The sequence below is a fragment of the Podarcis muralis genome, chromosome 5 (genome assembly GCF_964188315.1).
Source record: "Podarcis muralis chromosome 5, rPodMur119.hap1.1, whole genome shotgun sequence".
Taxonomy (NCBI): Eukaryota; Metazoa; Chordata; class Lepidosauria; order Squamata; family Lacertidae; genus Podarcis; species Podarcis muralis.
Window position 1 is genome coordinate 101,153,522 of NC_135659.1, and position 20,423 is coordinate 101,173,944.

The 20,423-nt window shown below is 51.7% G+C and overlaps 1 protein-coding gene across 1 annotated transcript; it reads left to right on the forward strand.

Annotated features, from left to right (window-relative positions):
• The first annotated feature begins 7,151 nt into the window (after positions 1-7,151).
• Positions 7,152-18,800, forward strand: CTSA (cathepsin A). The gene is made up of 15 exons (XM_028735701.2): positions 7,152-7,281; positions 7,376-7,566; positions 8,541-8,655; positions 10,292-10,342; positions 10,736-10,822; positions 10,908-11,063; positions 12,290-12,381; positions 12,864-12,948; positions 13,116-13,207; positions 13,465-13,543; positions 14,387-14,535; positions 14,663-14,738; positions 14,912-15,001; positions 17,697-17,801; positions 18,232-18,800. Exons 2-15 carry the CDS (start codon positions 7,376-7,378, stop codon positions 18,313-18,315), a joined length of 1,452 nt encoding a protein of 483 aa, XP_028591534.2. The 5' UTR covers positions 7,152-7,281; the 3' UTR covers positions 18,316-18,800.
• The last annotated feature ends 1,623 nt before the right edge of the window (positions 18,801-20,423 follow it).

A 20,423-nucleotide genomic window follows, 5' to 3' on the forward strand; every position in this document is an offset into this window, starting at 1 on the left:
GGGCTCCGAGTCAGGGCAGCTGCTGTCGCCACGACACTTGAGGTCTCCAAATAGGGAAGGGTGTGGGCTGGCAGGAGCCGGCCAGGTCCTAATGCCCTGTGAGTTGGAAGGAAAGGGCAGCCTGGCCTGCTACAGAATGGAAGCCCTGGGCATCAGGGTGGCACAACGGAGGGCACCATGTGCTGCTTTTGCGGGTGGGCGACGCCAGCTTGCTTCACCCAAGGTATAATTATTTGATGGACGGCAATGCCATGAGGTGTGGCAATAATAATAATATTTTTTTATTTATACCCTGCCCTTCCCAGTTCAAAAACCGGGCTCAGGGCAGCTAACAACAAATTTTAAACACCTAATTGTAAAAGCAGCATAAAATACAGTATAAAAACATGAATAACAATAAAATTCAAAGTTCAGAAATCAATTTAGTGGAAATCCATCTAATAAGTGTTAGATAATCCCCAGGGCTAGCTGGCTGAATTGGTCCTACTTGGGCCAGCGAGGAGACCAGGGGAGAATTAGCTGTGGGGTCTCAAAAAAGGGGAGGGGGAGGGAAGAGAAGGGAAATGAAAGATCAGGCTGAATTCAAATTAAAGGCCAGGCAGAATAGCTCTGTCTTACAGGCCCGAAGGAAGGTAAATCAAATTAATAAATTAAAGGAGGCAATGGGCACTAGCTTAGATGGGGTGGAGGAGGACAGACAAATTAATGATGGTAGAGGAAGATCAACATGGAGCAGATTTTATTTATTTAATGAATTTGTTAGATTTGTATACCGCCCTTCATCCGAGGATCACAGGGGGGCTGACAGTATAAAAACACAGAAATGTGTAATATAATAACAAACAGAAACAACTGCCTACTCCCTCCTTTAAAAGCCATAGGTGGTTTAACCAGCCTAAGGCCTGAGAAAAGAGGAATGTTTCTGCCTGGCACCTAAAGAGATGTAACGAAGGCGCCAGGCGGGACTCCCTGGGGAGAGCATTGCACAAGCAAGGAGCCACCACAGAAAAGGCCCTTTCTCATGTTTCCACCCCCTGGACCTCTCATGAAGGAGACACACAAAGAAAGGCCTTGGAGAATTATCTCAGGGTCCAGGAAGGATCATATCCTGAGTTGTTTAAGGCTTTATAGGTCAAGAGCAGCACTTTGAATTGGGCCCGGAAACTAACTGGTAGCCAGTGCAGGATTGGTGCTTTATGCTCAGACTGGCTGCCAAATTCTACACCAGCTGAAGTTTCAGGAGCAGCTCCTCCTATAAATATGGAACTCCCTCTTGGAGGTGCCAGTGACGGCCACCAACCTTAAAAGAGGATTGGCTAAATTCCTGAGGAGAGGCTCTCCGTGGCTCCTGGCCAGAGGCAGCAAGGCTTTTGAATACCAACTGCAGGAAACAGCAGAAGGAGAGCAGGCTCTTGTGTTCGGACCCTGCTTGTGGGTCTCCCTTTAGGCATCTGCTTGGTCCCTGTGAGAACAGGATGTTGGGCTAGATGGGCCATTGGCCTGATCCAGAAGACTCTGCGGATGTAACAGCAGCTAGCCATGGGCAGCTATACAGAGCTTCCATGTTCAGGAGCAGTCTATCAGCAGATCCACTTGCTTGGAAGCTACTACGGGGAGAGCTTGTTGCCTTTATGGCCGTTTGTGGGCTTCATGGAAGCACAGGCAGGACTTTGGGACTCCAAAGTCTTCTTCCTAATGCACCGTTTGGTTGTGAGGACACACAAGCAAGAGAGGCTCAGAAAAATTATTGTGCGTGAAGAGAGCTGTGATTCCTGCGCTGCCCGGGGTTGGAGTTGATGAGCCTTTGGCTCCCTTCCAGCTCTCCATGAAGTACTTTGCACTGCCCTGGAACTTGCCAGGAGCAATGAGGTTGCCTTGGGGCAGGCCGGGCAGCCAGCTGGTGACACAGCAATTGCCACATCGCCCAGAGGTGCATCCCAGGAAGTTGCTCATAAATGAACTAAACAAAGGATCTGTTGATGGCATTCTACCATTGCACTGTGGAGAGTGTATTAACTTATGGTCTCTGTGTGTGGTTTGGGAGCTGCACGGTCAGGGGAAAAACAAGGCTGCCCAGGGTTGTAAAGACTGCGGAGAGAATAATTGGGTGCCCTCTTCCCACCTTGGATCAAATCTACGCTTCCAGGTGCCACAAGAAATCTGCAAAGATAGCGCAGGATAGTGCACACCCTGGAAATGATCTCTTTCAGCTTCTGCCTTCTGGAAGAAGGTACAGGGTTATAAAGACCAGGACTAGCCGCCTGAGAAACAGTTGCTACACAAATGCGATTTTGGTTTTAAACGCAGTGTAAGGAGTCTCTATGGGAGTATATTGTATTTTAAAATGGGGTATCAGAGTTACCAGGTTGGGATATCTGGGATAGCAGGCTTGTTGGTTTTTGAATGTCTTATGTAGATTTTTTCAATTTTGTTGTTCTGTATGGGACAATGACAATAAAGATTATTGTATCGTATAACAGCAGCAGCCAGCAGCTGTTGCAGGACGGGAGAGGTATAGCAGTAACACACATTCTTCTTTGGCAATCCCTCGTAGCCGAGTAAGATTGTCTTCCTTGAACATGGTTTTAACAGTGAGTCCGCAGGTGACTGTGGAGGCCAATTCTGGATCCACATGTCCTTCCACAGTGAGGACATTGGTTTCCGGGCAGGAGCTGATCACACTGTGGATTTGCCAAGCGTGCCTTCGTCCAAACACGTTTCTCCCTTGTGTCCTGAGTTCGAATGGTTTCACAAGAGTTTGGCTTGCAAGGGATCCTCCTCCCTCCTCCCTCGGAGTCCCTCGCCAAAGCCCAGCTTATCGTGCTGCCTGAAGAGCTCAGAGGAGGGAGGGAAGGAAGACGAAAATGAAGAAAGTGAATTTCGATAGGGACAATTGAAGCTCAGGTTCTGCACTCAGGAATCCTCTGACGCATAAATACAGGCTGGGGGGGCACCTGTTTCAAGTAGTAGGAAAGAATTTTTTTTTGGGGGGGCGGTTCTTTGGAGACCACAAGTTTAACAAGAGGTGGGGGTCCCTGATTTTTAAGCAGGGGTTGGGTGGCCATCTGCCAGGGATGCTTTCCCTGTGGTTCTGGCATTGCAGGGGGTTGGGCTAGATGACCCTTGAGGAAGGGTTGCCCCACGAAAGGACTTCCCCCCACATTTCTGTGATTCAGCCATCAGAAACAGCGTCTGGCCAGATTCTGGTGTATTTTCTTAAAAATTGCTGAAAAAACTTCTTTTCCTTTTGCTCTGGTGATCGGATCCTGCTGGCGGGCTTCCGATAATAGACATCTGGCCGGCCCCTGCGAGAACAGGGTGCTGGAGTGGATGGGCCCCTGGCCTGATCCAGCAGTCTCTTCTGATGCCCTCCAGTTCTTACGTCAATTCTCTGGTGCATCATGCGCCTGGTGAGCAGTCCATGAGCCACTCTCCCCAGAACCAGCCATGGATGATTCAGAGTTGGGGGGCAAAGAGCTGTGGAACCCGATAAACTGACAGGCTTTGTCATGATGGGGATGAGCTTCTGCAAGGAGGAGTATCCTTTCAGCAGATGGCCTGAGGCAATGGGCCATTTGCCCAGCAAGCCTTTGGCCACCACAACTGGCCTGGCCAGTCTCCCCACCACGATCCCGTGTCCCCTCCCTGGGGGACCTCGTGACTTGAGTTCTGTGCCCAGAGAAGGAAGTGACTCTTCAAAGAGAAAGAACAGCAGGTGCTTCTTGTGTGGGTGGAGAAGGTGCTCTCTGAAATGGCGACATTTGCATCTGGAGAGCGAAGCTTGCACAACAGGGATCAGCTGCTTGTGACCCAACGGGGAAACTGACGTCACACTTGGGGTTTAAGCCTGCAAACGTCCTTCCCTAAAAACCTACCTTCCACCTGCTCTCAGACAGCTGAAGTCAATTGAGATGGCTGACCTGCTCCCCAAGGAAGGTCTCCAACTGGCCATTTTCTTGAATCCTCAGCCATTCTGTTCAGGCATGTCCAACCAGTACATTGCTGAAGAAATGACCGCCGGGTGTGGAGCACACTTCTGAACATCATGGCCTCTATCTAACCTTTGGCTTAGGGGTCTGCCATCTTAGGGGTCTACCATGCTCTGTCTGTGACCTTTGCCTCCTTCGTTATACATTGTTCAAGGGGAAAATGACGCGGTGGAAACAGGTGCCAAAATAACTTGGTACCACCCTCAAAATGTATCTGACTGGTTTTGCATATTGTGCTAATAATAAGAGCCTCTTCTGAGCTAGCTGGCAGCTTGCTTGTGCACAGCTCACCTGCATTACCAACTCCTGACTCATGTCCTTCACTTCAGAATGCGATCTACCGGTAGATCCCCGGCTGATCCTGGTAGATCGCAGGACCCTTATCGATCGTGGGATTAAATCAAGTTTACCAAAAGTTAACCAATAAAAGCTGAAGAACTCTGGGCAATTCTATCCCAAAAAAGCTCAACAACTCTGGGCAATCCACACACACTCCTCCTCCCTCCAGTGACAATGGATAGATGACTGCCAGTTTTTTCATACTGGGAGCAGATCGCAGTCTCTTGGGAGTTGGATGTGCCTGGATTAAATGACGCTCTCCCCAAGGAAGTTTGCCTGGTGCCTGCATTGTACACCTTTAGGCGCCAGGCAAAAATGTTCCTCTTGAACCAGGCCTTTGATTGATTTGATCGACATCCAATGCCTTTTTAAAATGTAGGGTTTTTTTGGGGGGGGGGTTGGGTTGTTTTTATTTTGTTTATATATTTTGATTTCGTTCTCTGAACCACCCTGAGACCTCAAGGTATGGGGCAGTATATAAATTCAATAAATAATAATAAAAATAAAGTACCCCTAGCATTATTTGGAGGCTTCTGAGAAGAGGACAATCCCCACTAAACATCAGAATGTGTTGTTTTTTTAAGCAAATCAATTCTTTATTGGAATATTAAAATCTTCTGGCAAAGGAAAAATTGCCTTACATTTCAAAACTCATGCTGGTAGCTTCAAGAACACTGTCCAACCATCTTGTCCTCTGTCGTCCCCTTCTCCTTGTGCCCTCCATCTTTCCCAACATCAGGGTCTTTTCCAGGGAGTCTTCTCTTCTCATGAGGTGGCCAAAGTCTTGGAGCCTCAGCTTCAGGATCTGTCCTTCCAGGGAGCACTCAGGGCTGATTTCCTTAAGAATGGATGCGTTTGATCTTCTTGCAGTCCATGGGACTCTCAAGAGTCTCCTCCAGCACCAGAATTCAAAAGCATCAATTCTTTGGCGATCAGCCTTCTTGATGGTCCAGCTCTCACTTCCATACATCACTACTGGGAAAACCATAGCTTTAACTACACGGACCTTTGTTGGCAAGGTGATGGCTCTGCTTTTTAAGATGCTGTCTAGGTTTGTCATTGCTTTTCTCCCATGAAGCAGGCGTCTTTTAATTTCGTGACTGCTGTCACCATCTGCAGTGATCATGGAGCCCAAGAAAGTAAAATCTCTCACTGCCTCCATTTCTTCCCCTTCTATTTGCCAGGAGGTGATGGGACCAGTGGCCATGATCTTCGTTTTTTTGATGTTGAGCTTCAGACCGTATTTTGCGCTCTCCTCTTTCACCCTCATTAAAAGGTTCTTTAATTCCTCCTCACTTTCTGCCATCAAGGTTGTGTCATCTGCATATCTGAGGTTGATATTTTTTCCAGCAATCTTAATTCCGGTTTGGGATTCATCCAGCTCAGCCTTTCGCATGATGAATTCTGCATATAAGTTAAATAAGCAGGGAGACAATATACAGCCTTGCCGTACTCCTTTCCCAAGTTTGAACCAACCAGTTGTTCCATATATATTACTAAAAAGGAAACAAGCTACCCATAAGGGCTCTGCTGCATCAGCCAAGTGGCCCTATAGCAGGTCCCATAGCCTGCATCTCATAGGAGCCACCCAGATGCCCCCCCCCCAGGAGGAAGGAGGGCAACAGACCCCTGTGTTGCTCACCCTGCCATCCCAGAATATTAGGAACACGCAGGAAGCTGCCTTCAGCCGAGTCGGACTGCATCGACCATAGGAGCCGACTCTGAGGGGCTGAGGTCCCTTCAGGGCCCCTAATAAAATATTTGAGCCCCCCCCCCCAGGTGATGGGCATTGCCATTCAGATGATGGGCATGCGCACCCAAGTTTGGCCAACTGATTTCGGTTTGATTTTAAATGTTGTGATCGCCCTGAGACCTCTGGGTATAGGGTGGTGTATAAATTGAAGAAATAATAATAATAGTGCTTTTTTTCTATTAAAAAAACTGTTTAGAGATGCTCTCATTTTGAGTCAAGAAAATCATCATTTTATAGTTCAAATTGGAGGGGGGGGAATACAGGAGACTGCGATTTTTAAAGTCATAATTAGGAAAAATTCTAATAATCCCAAATAAAAGGAACAGTATACAAGAAGTAAACAAGGAGGCCATTGACAGGATAAAGGAAGTCTTTTATTTTTAGGTTATGTTTTCTTTGTGTAAGGGGATAGGAGTTTAATTTTGAGAATGAAATTGTCCGTGGTGGTGGGCTTGTTTGTATGTATGAGTTGTTGTTGTTGTGGACTATGTTGCAAAGAAAGTAAAAATAAATAAATAAATACAGTAAATGGACAAAAGTACAAAGATTTACAAAATGTCTAGGGGTATGCATCCCCCTGCGTCCCCCCAGAAAAAGGCACTGATAATAATAATAATAATAATTAATAAGTAATTTAAAAATATAATATAATTATCTGTGGGATTGAGTGTAGGTATGTTTGAACATTTTTAAGGATTGTATGAAATGTATGTTTGTATGCTTGTATATTCGCAATATGTGTGTATTAATGCTGAATTATTTTAATAATAAATACTTTATTAAAAGAATTATAATAATAATAATAATAAATATAATAATAATAATAATAATAATAATAATAATAATAATAATAATAATAATACTGACCGTGAAGGGCCCTTGCTCTGTCAGGAGGTCGGCGATGGAGCTAATAATAAAAATAAAAATAATAATTTTGGAAATACTAATCCTTCTTCTTCTTCTTCCTGTTTCTGGCGCGCGCTGCTCCGCGCAGGAGATTACGGTAGCGAGGGCGCGCCGCTTACGGTGAATACGGCCCCGCGACGGTGGGGGGGGGAGAGAGAGGGAGCGCTGCGCGTCTCCGATTGGCCGCCCGTCCCCGGGGCCCCGCCCCTCTCTTCCGTGTCGTCAGCTGACCCGCCCGGGCCATATGAGCGCGGGTCACGCGCGCGCGGCCCCAGTCGAGCCGCCGGAGCCAAGGCAAGCGAGGGAGGGCGGGCGGGTCAGGCTGGATGCCCTCGAGGGGTCCCGCTTGCAGGCTCCCGGGCGCGCTCTGATCTCTTTCTCCTTGCAGATGCCGCCTCTCCTCGCTGCTGCTGCCTCTCCGCCGCCGCCGCTGCTGCTGCTTCTCCTGTTCTGCTGCGCTGCCCAAGCGGCGCCCGCCGGGCACGAGGTCACCTACCTGCCGGGGCTGGCCAAGCAGCCCGCCTTCAAGCACTACTCGGGCTACCTGGACGCCGAGAGCGACAAGCACCTGCACTACTGGTAGGTGGGGTGGCGGGGAGGGGGGCTGCAGCTCCAGGGGGGCTTGCAAATGGGTCCCGCCGGGCCAGAGCTGTCAACTTTCAGATTGGAAAAGAAGGGATCAGCGGCCGCAAAAATAAGGGATCCGCAGCCTCGAAATTAAGGGATCCGCAGCCTCGAAATTAAGGGATCTGCAGCCTCGAAATTAAGGGATCAGCAGCCTCAAAAATAAGGGATCCGCAGCCTCGAAATTAAGGGATCCGCAGCCTCGAAAATAAGGGATCTGCAGCCTCAAAAATAAGGGATCCGCAGCCTCGAAATTAAGGGATCAGCAGCTTCAAAATTAAGGGATCAGCAGCCTCGAAAATAAGGGATCTGCAGCCTCGAAATTAAGGGATCAGCGGCCTCGAAATTAAGGGATCCGCAGCCTCGAAAATAAGGGATCTGCAGCCTCAAAAATAAGGGATCCGCAGCCTCGAAATTAAGGGATCTGCAGCCTCATAAATAAGGGATCCGCAGCCTCGAAAATAAGGGATCTGCAGCCTCATAAATAAGGGATCAGCAGCCTCGAAAATAAGGGATCTGCAGCCTCAAAAATAAGGGATCCACAGCCTCAAAAATAAGGGATCCACAGCCTCACCTATCCCGGGGACAGTCTACAGGATACAGTGGTACCTTGGGTTACAGGCGCTTCAGGTTACAGACTCCGCTAGCCCAGAAATAGTACCTCGGGTTAAGAACTTTGCTTCAGAATGAGAACAGAAATTGCAGCAGCGGGAGGCCCCATTAGCTAAAGTGGTGCTTCAGGTTAAGAACAGTTTCAGGTTAAGAACGGACCTCCGGAACCAATTAAGTACTAAACCCGAGGTACCACTGTATCTAGCAATCTGGGAAGCAGCGGGAAACAGCGCTGGAATAAGGGGATTTCCCGCAATAAAAGGGGCAGGTTGACAGCTCTGGGTGGGGCTGCTCACCTCCTTCCGCCTCCCTTGCAGGTTCGTGGAGGCGCAGGGCAACGGTGCCGCAAACAAGCCCCTGGTGCTGTGGCTGAACGGCGGCCCCGGCTGCAGCTCCATCGCCGGCCTCCTGACAGAGCATGGGCCTTTCACGGTCAGTATCCGGGACTGATGGAGGGGGTGGGTGGGATCTGGTGGGCAGGGGATCCCTTTCCCCCGGAGCAAGTGGGGAAGCGCTGGGCATTTGCTATGCCAAGGCGGGAGAGAGCCAGGCACAGAAATCTGCATTTCTGTTGCAATTGCTTTTGGAGATGTGATTGCTGCCTTGAGTTCCTTTTTTTGGGGGGGGGGCAGAGCAGCAGCATATGGATTTGATACAGTCGATGGCAATAATTTATTTCAAAAATAATTTATTAGCTATCCAAGTTTATAACAAGCAAATAGAAAGAAATCATCCTAACTGTAATAATTCCACTTTTGTTAACATTGTTGGGTGACTTCCCCGAATCCCCCTGGCTGAGTTTCCATATAAATCATTGTAGCAGCTTTCCAAAACTATTTTCACATAAAATTTACTTGGCCGATTAACATCTTTCTCGATAGCAATAATTTAGAAGAGTTCAGCTGGATCAGGGCAAAGGAGCCCCCAGAGCCCAGCATCCTGTCTTCCCAGGGGCCAACCGGGGCCCCCCGAGAAGGGGCCACAGTGCAACACAGCCTCCAGCATCTGGTTTGCAGAGCCCTGTTGCTCCCGACCGGAGTTAGAAATTCAGATATATATAAGTTGGCCCCAAATGGCTCCTTAAATCAAGGTTGCCATTGTCCCAATGGAATGTCTAGTTGCCATTTGGGGCCAAGGCGGCTCTAAAGAGTCGTTTTTCAAATGATGGACTGACTTGTGATTCTCAGTTAAACATCCGGCTAGTTCAGAGGACAGTCTTGAGCCGGGTTAAGAGCTTTGAGAACCGAAAAAAGAAAAGTCGCTTGATCCAGAGACAGTCCAGCCAAATATTGGCCTATTCCGACCTCTTTCTCTGAATGGTGACTGTTCCTGCTCAGGCCACACAGAAAAAGCAGTTTGGTTCCTGAATGTTTGTGATTGTACGGCTAAAATATAATGGACCTAATTCTACAGAGTGGGGTAATAAATGTGTTTAAACGGTCCCGATCCATGGATCCGTTGGTGTCAGGCAGGCTCATTTGAAACGCACAGGGGAGATTCCGTATAGCTATCCTGACTAGTAGCCATCGCTAGCCTTATGCGCCTCTTAAGAATTTGTCTAACCTTCTTGTAAAGATGTCCAGGTTTGTGGCCATGGCTGCATCTTTGAGGCTGATGCCACAACTGGCCTAGCGGTTCCTTGTTCTCCAAGCTGTGGCGCTTTCGGGGTGGGAAGGTGCAAGCCAGCCGTGGGTGACGAGAACTCAATCAGCATTTATGAGATCAGCCACCCGCCTGCGCTTGGCTTGTGACGAGGATGATAATCTCTTGAGAGCCTGGAAGTGCAATTGTTTTCCAGTATCACTCATCCCAAATAATGGCCTGTCAGCTCCCTTTGCAAAATAAATAATCTCAATTGGAAGTTAATTGGGATGATGCACCAGAGGTGACTCAGATTCGAAACCTGAATGTGTGAACTTTCTCACCATGAGGCCGGCTGCCTCCTGATATGCCCAGGCCTGCTCTGCACAGAGCCTTGAAATAAGGAGCTGCTTCGATTTTGGGTCACCGGAGAGGGAATCCCCTTGCCTTGCGTCGCAATAACAGCCGCTTCTTCCTCCCTCGGCAGATTCAGCCTGATGGCTCCACTCTGGGATACAACAACTATGCCTGGAACAAGGTGAGGCCTCCTCCCTCTCCCATCCGTCAAGGGGGTCCCTCAGAAATGCTTGCTGGGAATCAAAATAAAATTCCTGGCTCTTTCTGAAAGGGCAGTGGCAGCAAAGGATCCCGTTGCCTGGCTCTGGGCAGCTGGAGAGCCAGTCTGGCGTAGTGGCTGGAGTGTCGGAACAGGATCTGGCAGACCAGGGTTCCACTGGCTGTGACCAGTCATTGCCAGCCTCACAGGGTGGTTGTGGGAATAAAATGAGGAGGGGGAGAATCGTGGAGGCTGCCTTGAGCTCCTGGGAGGAAAAAGGTGCAGTGAAATGAATGAAACCAAGCGCTTGAGGGCACCAGGTGTATGTCGCCCCCTTGTGGGTGAAAAGTGACTTGCTGTCACCGTCTCTTTCAGCTGGCGCACATCCTGTACTTGGAGTCCCCCGTTGGGGTGGGCTACTCCTACTCCGATAGCCAAGACTACCGGACCAACGACACCGAGGTGTGTATGGTGGACTGGGAGGTGGGCTCTGGGGGCTTCTGTTCCCTTACCTGCCGTGCGCTCACTTTGCCCCTCCCCCCGGCAGGTGGCTCGCGTGAACTACCTGGCCTTGAAGGAGTTCTTGCGCCTCTACCCGGAATACAGCAGCAAGGACCTCTTCCTCACTGGGGAGAGCTACGGGGGCATCTACATCCCCACGCTGGCGCAGTGGGTCATGCAGGACCCCAGCCTCAACTTGAAGGTGTGTGTCTGCGGGGAGGAGGAGGACCAAGGGCTGGGCTGGGGATCGGGGCCTCTGCAACCTCTGCCTGACAAAGGAGGCGGCTGCCACTCACCTGCTCTGGAGGATTTCAAGATCCTGGCGCTGAGCCTGCGCTCGAAAGAGTCGTGGGTGGCAGCCGCGTGCAGAGGCTCCTCAAAGGCCGCCTGCTGTCCCAGAAGCTCCAGAGGAACCAGTCTCAGCTGGCAGCTCCTTCCAGAGGAACAAGAACGGACTCCCGTGGAATGTGGCGGCCTCGCCTTCCTGGGAGGTTTTTAGGCAGAGTTTGGAGGGCCATCTGTCAGGGATGCTTGAGCTGAGATCCCTGCATCGCAGGGGGGGTTGGGCTGGATGACCTTGGGGGGTCCCTTCCAACCCTACAGTCATGTGATTTTGATTCTAGAAGCTGCTTTAGCTTTGGGGAAGAGGACGGAGAGAAGCGCACAAAGATTTGAGACTCTCTCAGACCGCTGGCATTTGAGGGCACTAGTGGAATTTCTAGGCGGTTCAGTTCATGGCAATGGTTGTGATGTTTAAGGCAGCTTTTGCTGGGTCAGAGCCTCAGCAGCCTCTGGGGAAGCCACAAAAAATTGGAGACGGCAGGCCTGTAAATCGCAGAGGCATTTTCTCGCCTTAGCTTGACACACCTGTGGAAATTAAGTCACAAAGAAGGCAGAGTTGCCATCAGGTAGCTAAGCAACAGCCTGGTTGGGCAAGCAAGAAGGGAGATCCCAGGCTCAGAGGAAGAAGCGTCAGGGCCAGAAACTCAGCGGGAAATTACTTCACTCGCGTCTTCCTAAGACCTTGTGGCTCCTTTCGCAACTTCCCAGGGAGCAAGCTTGTCTTCTCCTGCTTTGTGAAGAACTTTCTGATGGGAAGAGTTCTTGGGCAGTGGAACGAACTCCCTGGGAAGACAGTGGACTCTCCTGCCCTGGAGGGTCATAAACAGAGGTTGGGGGGGGGGCTTTTTCCAGGGGGTTGGACTAGGTGACCCTCGGCTCCCTTCCAGCGCTATGATTCTGTGGTTTTAACACTATAAGCTCTCCGTTGGTGAATATACATCAACACGTTTTCCACCACAGCAGAGCAAAGGAGAGCTCAGCTTTCCAAATGTAAGAGAAACATGCCACATTTTGTGACGGCAGCCCCTTCTCGCACGGGTGCCAAGGGGGCTTCATCGCTGATGGGGCTGTGCCTGTGTTTTCCAGGGAATCGCAGTGGGCAACGGGCTCTCCTCCTACGAGACCAACGACAACTCCCTGGTTTACTTTGCCTACTACCACGGCCTTTTGGGGAGCAGGTGAGAATCTGCCGGCTTGGGGTGGGGGCTGCGTCCTTGGGTGCAGAAGATGGGCAGTCATTGATTTGCTGTTCAGTTGGGCCTTATCAGAAAGACTTGTTTGCCAGGCAAAGGTTGCAAAAGGAACTTCTGAAAGAAGACATTGGGGAACGTGGAAGCGATTTCCCATTGCCTGCTGCACCAACCGAACTTCAGAGAGGCTAGCTCGGCAATTAAGTTCCTAAATGCAGAGATAAGAGCACACTTGGAATGTTTTAGTTGTGGCGAATGCGCGATGCGAATATGTGATACTGGAAGGACAACAGTTTGTGTTTTTGCATTGTGAAAAATCAATGGAATTAAGTTCTCTGACGGAGGAGATGGGCAGTGGGGAGGGTGTGGGAGGGGAGAAATGGGGGTCTGCTTTGGCTGAAGGGGGGGGGGCTGTGGCAAAGCCCAGGGCTTTGGTGTGACGATGGGTCTGGTCCTCCCTCTCCCTGCAGGCTCTGGTCGGACTTGCAGGCTTCATGCTGCTCTGGCGGGAAGTGCAACTTCCACGACAACAAGAACCTGAACTGCACTCTTGGGGTGAGTGGAGGGCAGCTGGCCAGGGCGTCTCCCCCTGCCCCCGAACCCACTTGTGGGGCACTGCCTGGGCAGAGGAGTGGGGCTGGGTCATCTCTCTCTCTCTCTCTCTCTCTCTCTCTCCATTTTCTCCTGGCTGGATCCTTGCATTTCCCCGCGTCTCATTGCAGATGGCGGAGGTGATCCGTATTGTGGACGAGTCTGGCCTCAACATCTACAACCTGTATGCCCCGTGTGCTGGCGGAGTGCCTGGAAGCTACAGGTAGGCTCGGCTGCTGGCAGGTTCGCTCCCCAGTGAGATGCGGGGTCTGCCTTATAAGCCACGCCCAACTCCAGCGCCCGCTGCCCTGCCCTGGGTGGGTGAGAGTGGCAGGGGGTGCCAGAACGTCAGGCAAGAGCTGAAGCTCCAGGATTCTTCAGCTGTGGTCCCTGCGTGGGGGTTGGGCTAGATGACCCTGGGGGAACCCCTCTGGCTCTACAGTGAGGTGACGCTAAGCGGGACCCTTCTTTGGCTTTCAGGTACAATGATGGGGTGCTGGTCAGCTACGACTTGGGCAACAACTTCATTCGGCAGCCGCTTCGTTCCTCTTGGAGGGAGGTGAGAGCAGCTCTTTATAGAGGTTGGGGGGGGGCACAATTCTGTCTCCAGTTCTGCTTGGCATCAGGCTTTTTTGCCTCAACCAGAGCCAGGGCCTTTTCAGCACTGGCTCCACCTGGTGGAACGCTCTGCCTCATGAGACCAGGGCCCTGCAGGATCTGATTTCTTTCCACAGAGCCTGTAAGACAGAGTTGTTCCACCTGGCCTTTGGCTTGGAATCTACTTGATCCCCTTCCCCTCTTTCCTTTTTCCTTTCTCCTTCTGTGATGGAACTCCTATTTGGGGACTTCCCTGGCTTTTTTCTGGCCCATGTAGGACCAGTCGGGATATTTGGTCTTGGTGAAGACTTGACGTTTTCATCCCCAAAAAAGTTTTTGATTGAGTTCCACTGAAATGAGGCTGCATTTTAATGTTTTAACGTTGTATTTTAATCTTGTTTTTAAAGCTGTATTCTAATCAATTGTTTTAATATTTGGTGTTAGCTGCCCTGAGACCGGTCTTGGCTGGGGAGGGCGGGGTATAAATAAAATTTATTATTATTACTATTGTAGAGGCGGAGGGGGCAGCAGGCCCAGCCCAATGCTTTCCAGTTGGGCAGACCCGGAAGAGAGAGAACTGGGGGGGGGGGGGGTGGCTTGTGAGAGGACACCTGTATCCGTTACCACCACGAAATCGCCCCCCTCCCTCAGCTGTTGCTTCCTCCAGTGGCCTAGCAAACCTGGGCATGGAAAGACTTGTGCCGTCTTGGCGGGGAGGGTCAAAGGGCTGCTTCTAGCAACCAGAGCAGCTGCTGGTGACTTCAGCATACTTACTTTGAAATGTGTCCCCCCCCCCCCCCCCCAGTTCCTGCTCACCTTGCCGGTTGCAAGTAACAAGGCTCGCCTGGACCCCCCCTGCATCAACACCTCATCCCCCACCACCTACATGAACGACCCCCAGGTGCGCAAGGCCTTGCACGTTAAGGACAATGCCCCGGAATGGCAGATGTGCAGGTGAGAGAGGACAGGTGGGGGGGACGACGACACAAAGGTGGCCTCTGGAGGGGAGGAGGCCTTGACCTGGCCTGGGACTGCGCAGCTTCACCCCACCCCTCCTAACACACCTTGCCCCCCCTTCCAGCTTCCCCGTCAGCCGTGGTTACAAGCGCATCTACATGACGATGAACGACCAGTACCTGAAACTGCTTGGCAGCATGGTGAGTCCGTGGAGGGAGGGAGCCCCCTTTGGGGTTTATCCATTGCAGGGGGGTTGGACTGCTAGGCCCTTGGGACCCCTCCTCAGGACCTGGGGGGCGGGGGAACACAGGTGGGCTGCCCCAGAGGGCACCAGGGGGCTCCACTAACTCCAGACTGGCTCTCCCGCCCGCAGAAATACCGCATCCTGATCTACAATGGCGACGTAGACATGGCCTGCAACTTCCTGGGGGACGAGTGGTTCGTGGACTCCTTGCGCCAGAAGGTGGGTTGAGCCAGGAGCCGTGGGGGGCTGCTTGGAGGAGGGCGCCCCCCACGGGCCCCTGTGCCTTTCATCCAGACCCCTTCCCTCCAGGGCTGCTGAAGGACAGAAGAAGATCAGAAGGTCCTGGGGCGCTTCCTCCTCTCCACCTGCAGGTTCTGCTGGAAACTAGGCATCCAGAGCCTTTGGAAAGGAGGGAGCCAGTTTGCAGGGCTGGAGTTCCCTTGGGGTGAACTCCCCGTCCTTTGGGGGGGCGGTGACGTCTGGCTATTGCTCCCTGGAGACTGGGTTGGACTGAGGCCGAGTCAGGTGTGTGCCTCCTGGGAAATGCCTCAGCCGCTTCTGCAGTGAACCACAATGTCCTTCACACAGTGCCTTGTCACACTGTGGAACTCACTGCCACAGGACACCAACCTGGATGGCTTTAAACAAGGACTAGATATCTGAATAATGATAAAAAATTATTATTTATACCCCGCCCATCTGGCTGAGTTTCCCCAGCCACTCTGGGCGGTTCCCAGTCGAGTGTTAAAAACAATACAGCGTTAAATATTAAAAATTTCCCTAAACAGATGTCTTTTAAAGATAAGATAGCTGCTTATTTCCTTCACATCTGAAGGGAGGGTATTCCACAGGGCGGGTGCCACTATCAAGAAAGCCCTCTGCCTGGTTCCCTGTAACTTGGCTTCACGCCTTGAGGGCACTGCCAGAAGGCCCTCGGAGCTGGACCTCAGTGTCTGGGCAGAACGATGGGGGTGGAGACGCTCCTTCAGGTATACAGGACCAAGGCCGTTTAGGGCTTTCAAGGTCAGCACCAACACTTTGAATTGTGCTCGGAAACGTACTGGGAGCCAATGTAGGTATTTCAAGACCGGTGTTATGTGGTCTCGGCGGCCGCTCCCAGTCCCCAGTCTAGCTGCCGCATTCTGGATTAGCTGTAGTTTCTGGGTCACCTTCAAAGGTAGCCCCACATAGAGAGCATTGCAGTAGTCCAAGCGGGAGATAACCAGAGCATGCACCACTCTGTTGAGACAGTCCGCGGGCAGGTAGGGTCTCATCCTGCACACCAGATGGAGCTGGTAAACAGCTGCCCTGGACACAGAATTGACCTGCGCCTCCATGGACAGCTGTGAGTCCAGAATGACTCCCAGACGGCGCACCTGGTCCTTCAGGGGCACAGTTGCCCCATTCAGGACCAGGGAGTCCTCCACACCTGCCCGCCTCCTGTCCCCGAAAAACAGCACTTCTGTCTTGTCAGGATTCAGCCTCAATCCATTAGCCGCCATCCATCCTCCAACCGCCTCCAGGCAGATGCTGGGCACCACAGGAGGGAAGAGGGGCTCTTGTGCTGGGATCCTCCTTTTGCTGGTTTCCCACAGCAGGGGCACCAACGTGGGCCCCAGGTTATGGGTGCCCAATGGCACCACCTGCGCCTTGATGTGACGTCATGGCTTTAGGGTGCCTGGCAGGGCCTTGGACGTGATCTCCGAGCCTCGCAAGACCTCCAACGTGACTCCCGCCCTGTGCTGTGGGTGCCTGGGCCCCAGGGCCCCCTATATTTGGCACCCGTGTCCCACAGCGAGGACAGGGTGCTGGACTGGGTGGGGCCCCGTCGGTCTGATCCGGCAGGCTCTTCTCAGGTTCTTGTGGACCCTAATTGGGAAACCAGGAATGGAAGAACTTGGAAAGCTGGGGGCTGCCATCTCCCATATTTGTGGGGGGAATACTTTGTTCCTCTTTCCTCCTGTTAACCCAAACATTCAAATGTTGCTTCGGGCCCAGTCTGTTTCCAGGGACGGAGGGGCGAGAGGCTTTGCACTTGCTTTCTGTTCCACGTTTTCTCTTTCGGTTCTGCTTTCCGACACGGGAGAATTGAGCCGCGAAACGCTGAGCCCCTCCTTGCATGTTTTGAGGAAGCTGGCTGGTTTTAATTTAACCTCAGCACCACCAGGAAGCTGGCAAGAAGCACTCTTAACCCCCAGCCAGCTTTTTGCCTAAGACAGTAAGAGACCATCCGTCTGATGGTGGTCTGAGGACTCTCCTTCCTTGGAGGGTCTTAAGGGGCAGGAATAACCATAGTTTAGAAGTCCCAGGCCCTAAGGAAGTCAGACTATCCTCCATCAGGGCCAGGGCCTTCTCAGTGATGGCTCCGACCTGGTGGAATGCTCTGTCCCAGCAGATCAGGGCCCTGCAGGATTTAAACTCCTTCCGCAGGGCCTGTAAGACAGAGCTATTCCACCTGGCCTTTAATTTGAATTCAGCCTGATCTTTTATTCCCCTTCCTTCCCTCCCCCTCCCCGCTGCCCCAGGGATCCCACAGCTAATTCTCCCCTGGTCTCCTCGCTGGCCCAAATAGGACTAATTTAGCCAGCTAGCCCTGGTGATCATCTAATGTTTATTGGATGGATTTTCCCCCTAAATTGATTTTTGAATTCTGAATTGATTGTTATTCACATTTTATGCTGTTTTTTGTTGCATCAACTACGTGTTTTAACTTTGTTGTTAGCCGCCCTGAGCCCGCTTTTCTGAACCGGGAAGGACAAGGGTATAAATAAGCATTTATTTATTATTATCAGAGTGGAGGCTGGGTGGGCATCCGCCAGGGATTCCTGAGCTGCGATTCCTGCCTTGCAGGGGGTTGGACTAGATGTCCCTGGGGGTCCCTTCTGCTTCTAAGAACAGGGTCTCTGCTTGGCAGGTGCAAGTGGCCCGGCGGCCCTGGATCTACACGGATGAGAACGGGCAGGACCAGATTGGCGGCTTCGTGAAGGAGTACACCAACATCTCCTTCCTCACCATCAAGGTAAGTGGTCCAGGTGTGTCTGTGGCTGGACCCCCGGCCAGGGCATCCTTTCTGCCCCCTGGAAACCCTCGGCCACCCCAACCCCCTCTTTCCTTTCTCCTTTCTCCTTCTGCGATGGAACTCCTTTTTGGGGACTTCCCTGGCTTTTTTCTGGCTCATGTAGGACCAGTCTGGATAGTTGGCCTTGGTGAAGACTTGACGTTTTCGTCCCCAAAAGTTTTTGATTGAGTTTCCACTGAAACGAGGCTGCATTTTAATATTTTAATGTTGATCTTGTTTTTTAAGCTGAATTTCAATCAATTGTTTTTATATTGGGTGTTAGCTGCCCTGAGCCTGGTCTTGGCTGGGGAGGTGGGGTATAAATAAAAATGTATTGTTATTATTATTATTATTTATAACCCTGCCATGTTCTCCGATCTCCGACCCACAGGGAGCAGGTCACATGGTGCCTTCGGACCGCCCAAGACCCGCCTTCAACATGTTCCAGCGCTTCATCACGGGGCAGCCCTTCTAGCCCTCGCCTCGTGGCGCCCTCTTCCGCCTCCGAGGGGAACTGCGTCCTCCGTGCGCCCGCACCCCCTGTGCCAAGGTGGCAGCTGGGACCTCCCACAGGGCCGCTTGCCCCCCGTTGCCAGGCGCTGGGGAGGCACAAGGACTCTCCCGACCCTCCGCCCTGCCGGCCGCTCTCCTGGGCTTCCAGGCTGCCCTGGGGGTTGGGGTGGGGTCCGCTGGGCCCCCTCTTCCTCCTCTCCTCCTGGGGCAGCCCTCCCCTCCCTCCCCAGCACTGCCTGTGGGGTTTTTGCACTGCCTTTGGGGAGCAGGGTGAGACCTGCCGCCCTCTCCCCCCTTGCACCCCTAACGGGACCACCTCTCTCAGCCTTAGTTCTCGGTCAGTCTTGACGAAGGGATCTGAATCACTGGTGAAAGAAAAGCCACTCCTGGGCTGCAGCCACGTCTCTGGGCCGGGGCCCACGATTAAAACTTATTTTTCTAAGGGGACTGGAGTTTTGCGTCTGTCTCTGGAGGCACCTGAGGGGGGGGCTCACCTGGCTCTGCATCTTTTCTCCCTCTTTCCTCCCCCTCTTGCTATCCTTTGCGTTTTGGGAGGAGGGAGGGGGGCTAGATGACCCTGCCCGCCCTTCTCTTCCCTGCCCCAAATGGCAGATCCTGGGAGGGGGGGGGAGTGATTGACGGCTGCCAGCAATGATAGCCAAGCCCCTTCATAGAATCATAGAATCATAGAGTTGGAATAGACCACAAGGGCCATCGAGTCCAACCCCCTGCCAAGCAGGAAACACCATCAGAGCACTCCTGACATATGGTTGTCAAGCCTCTGCTTAAAGACCTCCAAAGAAGGAGACTCCACCACACTCCTTGGCAGCAAATTCCACTGTCAAACAGCTCTTGCTGTCAGGAAGTTCTTCCTAATGTTTAGGTGGAATCTTCTTTCTTGTAATTTGGATCCATTGCTCCGTGTCCGCTTCTCTGGAGCAGCAGAAAACAACCTTTCTCCCTCCTCTATATGACATCCATTTATATATTTGAACATGGCTATCATATCACCCCTTAACCTCCTCTTCCCCAGGCTAAACATGCCCAGCTCCCTTAGCTGTTCCTCATAAGGCATCGTTTCCAGGCCTTTGACCATTGAAACGATAGCTTCAGCCAGCAATGCTTCTGTCTACCGCTTGCTCGAAACCAAAGGAAGGGAGATTTCTCTTGCGGTCGGATCCTGCTTTGTGGGTTTCCGACAGGCCTCTGTGGCAATGCTGTTTTTAAATGGCCTTAGTCGAAAACGCAACATGGGGAAGCGCATTTGCCTCCTTTCTCTCCCTTCCCCTCTTGCTCCTTGGCCATTTCTAGATGCTGGAGGAGGTGATGACTCAGCCGAGGCTCATTATGGGATGGCTTTTGTAGGGGGGGCAGGTTGGGCCCATTTTCCCTGAGCTCTGGCTCCCAGGCAGCCACCCGGCTCCCGAACTTTGCCTTCCAAGAGCTGCCTTGGGTGGGGCTGACATGCTCAAGCCTGCATCTCGGCAGAGGTGGCTGCAGGTGTGTCTTTTACCTGGTGGGGGGGCGGAGCATTCGCACCAGTTACCTGTGTCTCCCAATCTCACCTGTCCACAAGCCCTGGAAGATGCCTGGCATCCTGAATCCAATGCGCTGATTCTGCCTGCCTTCTGGCTTTGTCCTCTCAACACATTTTGGGGTCGTTCACCAAATGTTGAAGCTCAGAAACGAAACAGCTTCATTTTTTAGTCACACATCAAAAGTCTTCCACTAGATGTCTAAGACCATAGTAACAGCATAAAGAAGGAAGTGAATCTCTAAATTGTTGGGGCCGCCACTGCTATATTTAACCTACTAGTTGTGCCATAGAATCAGAACTGTAGAGTTAGGAGGGGACTCCTAAGGGTCATCTAATCCAGCCCCCCTGCAACATGGGGAACTCTGCTAAAGAAGCCCTGACAGATAGCCCCCCAGTGAAGGAGAGACCACCTCCTTCCCAAAGAGTCTGGTCCATTGTTGAACAGCTCATGCCGTCAGAAGGTTCATCCTGATGTTTAGCCAGAATCTCCTTTCTTGTAACTTGAATCCATTGGTAAGTGAGTGACATTACAT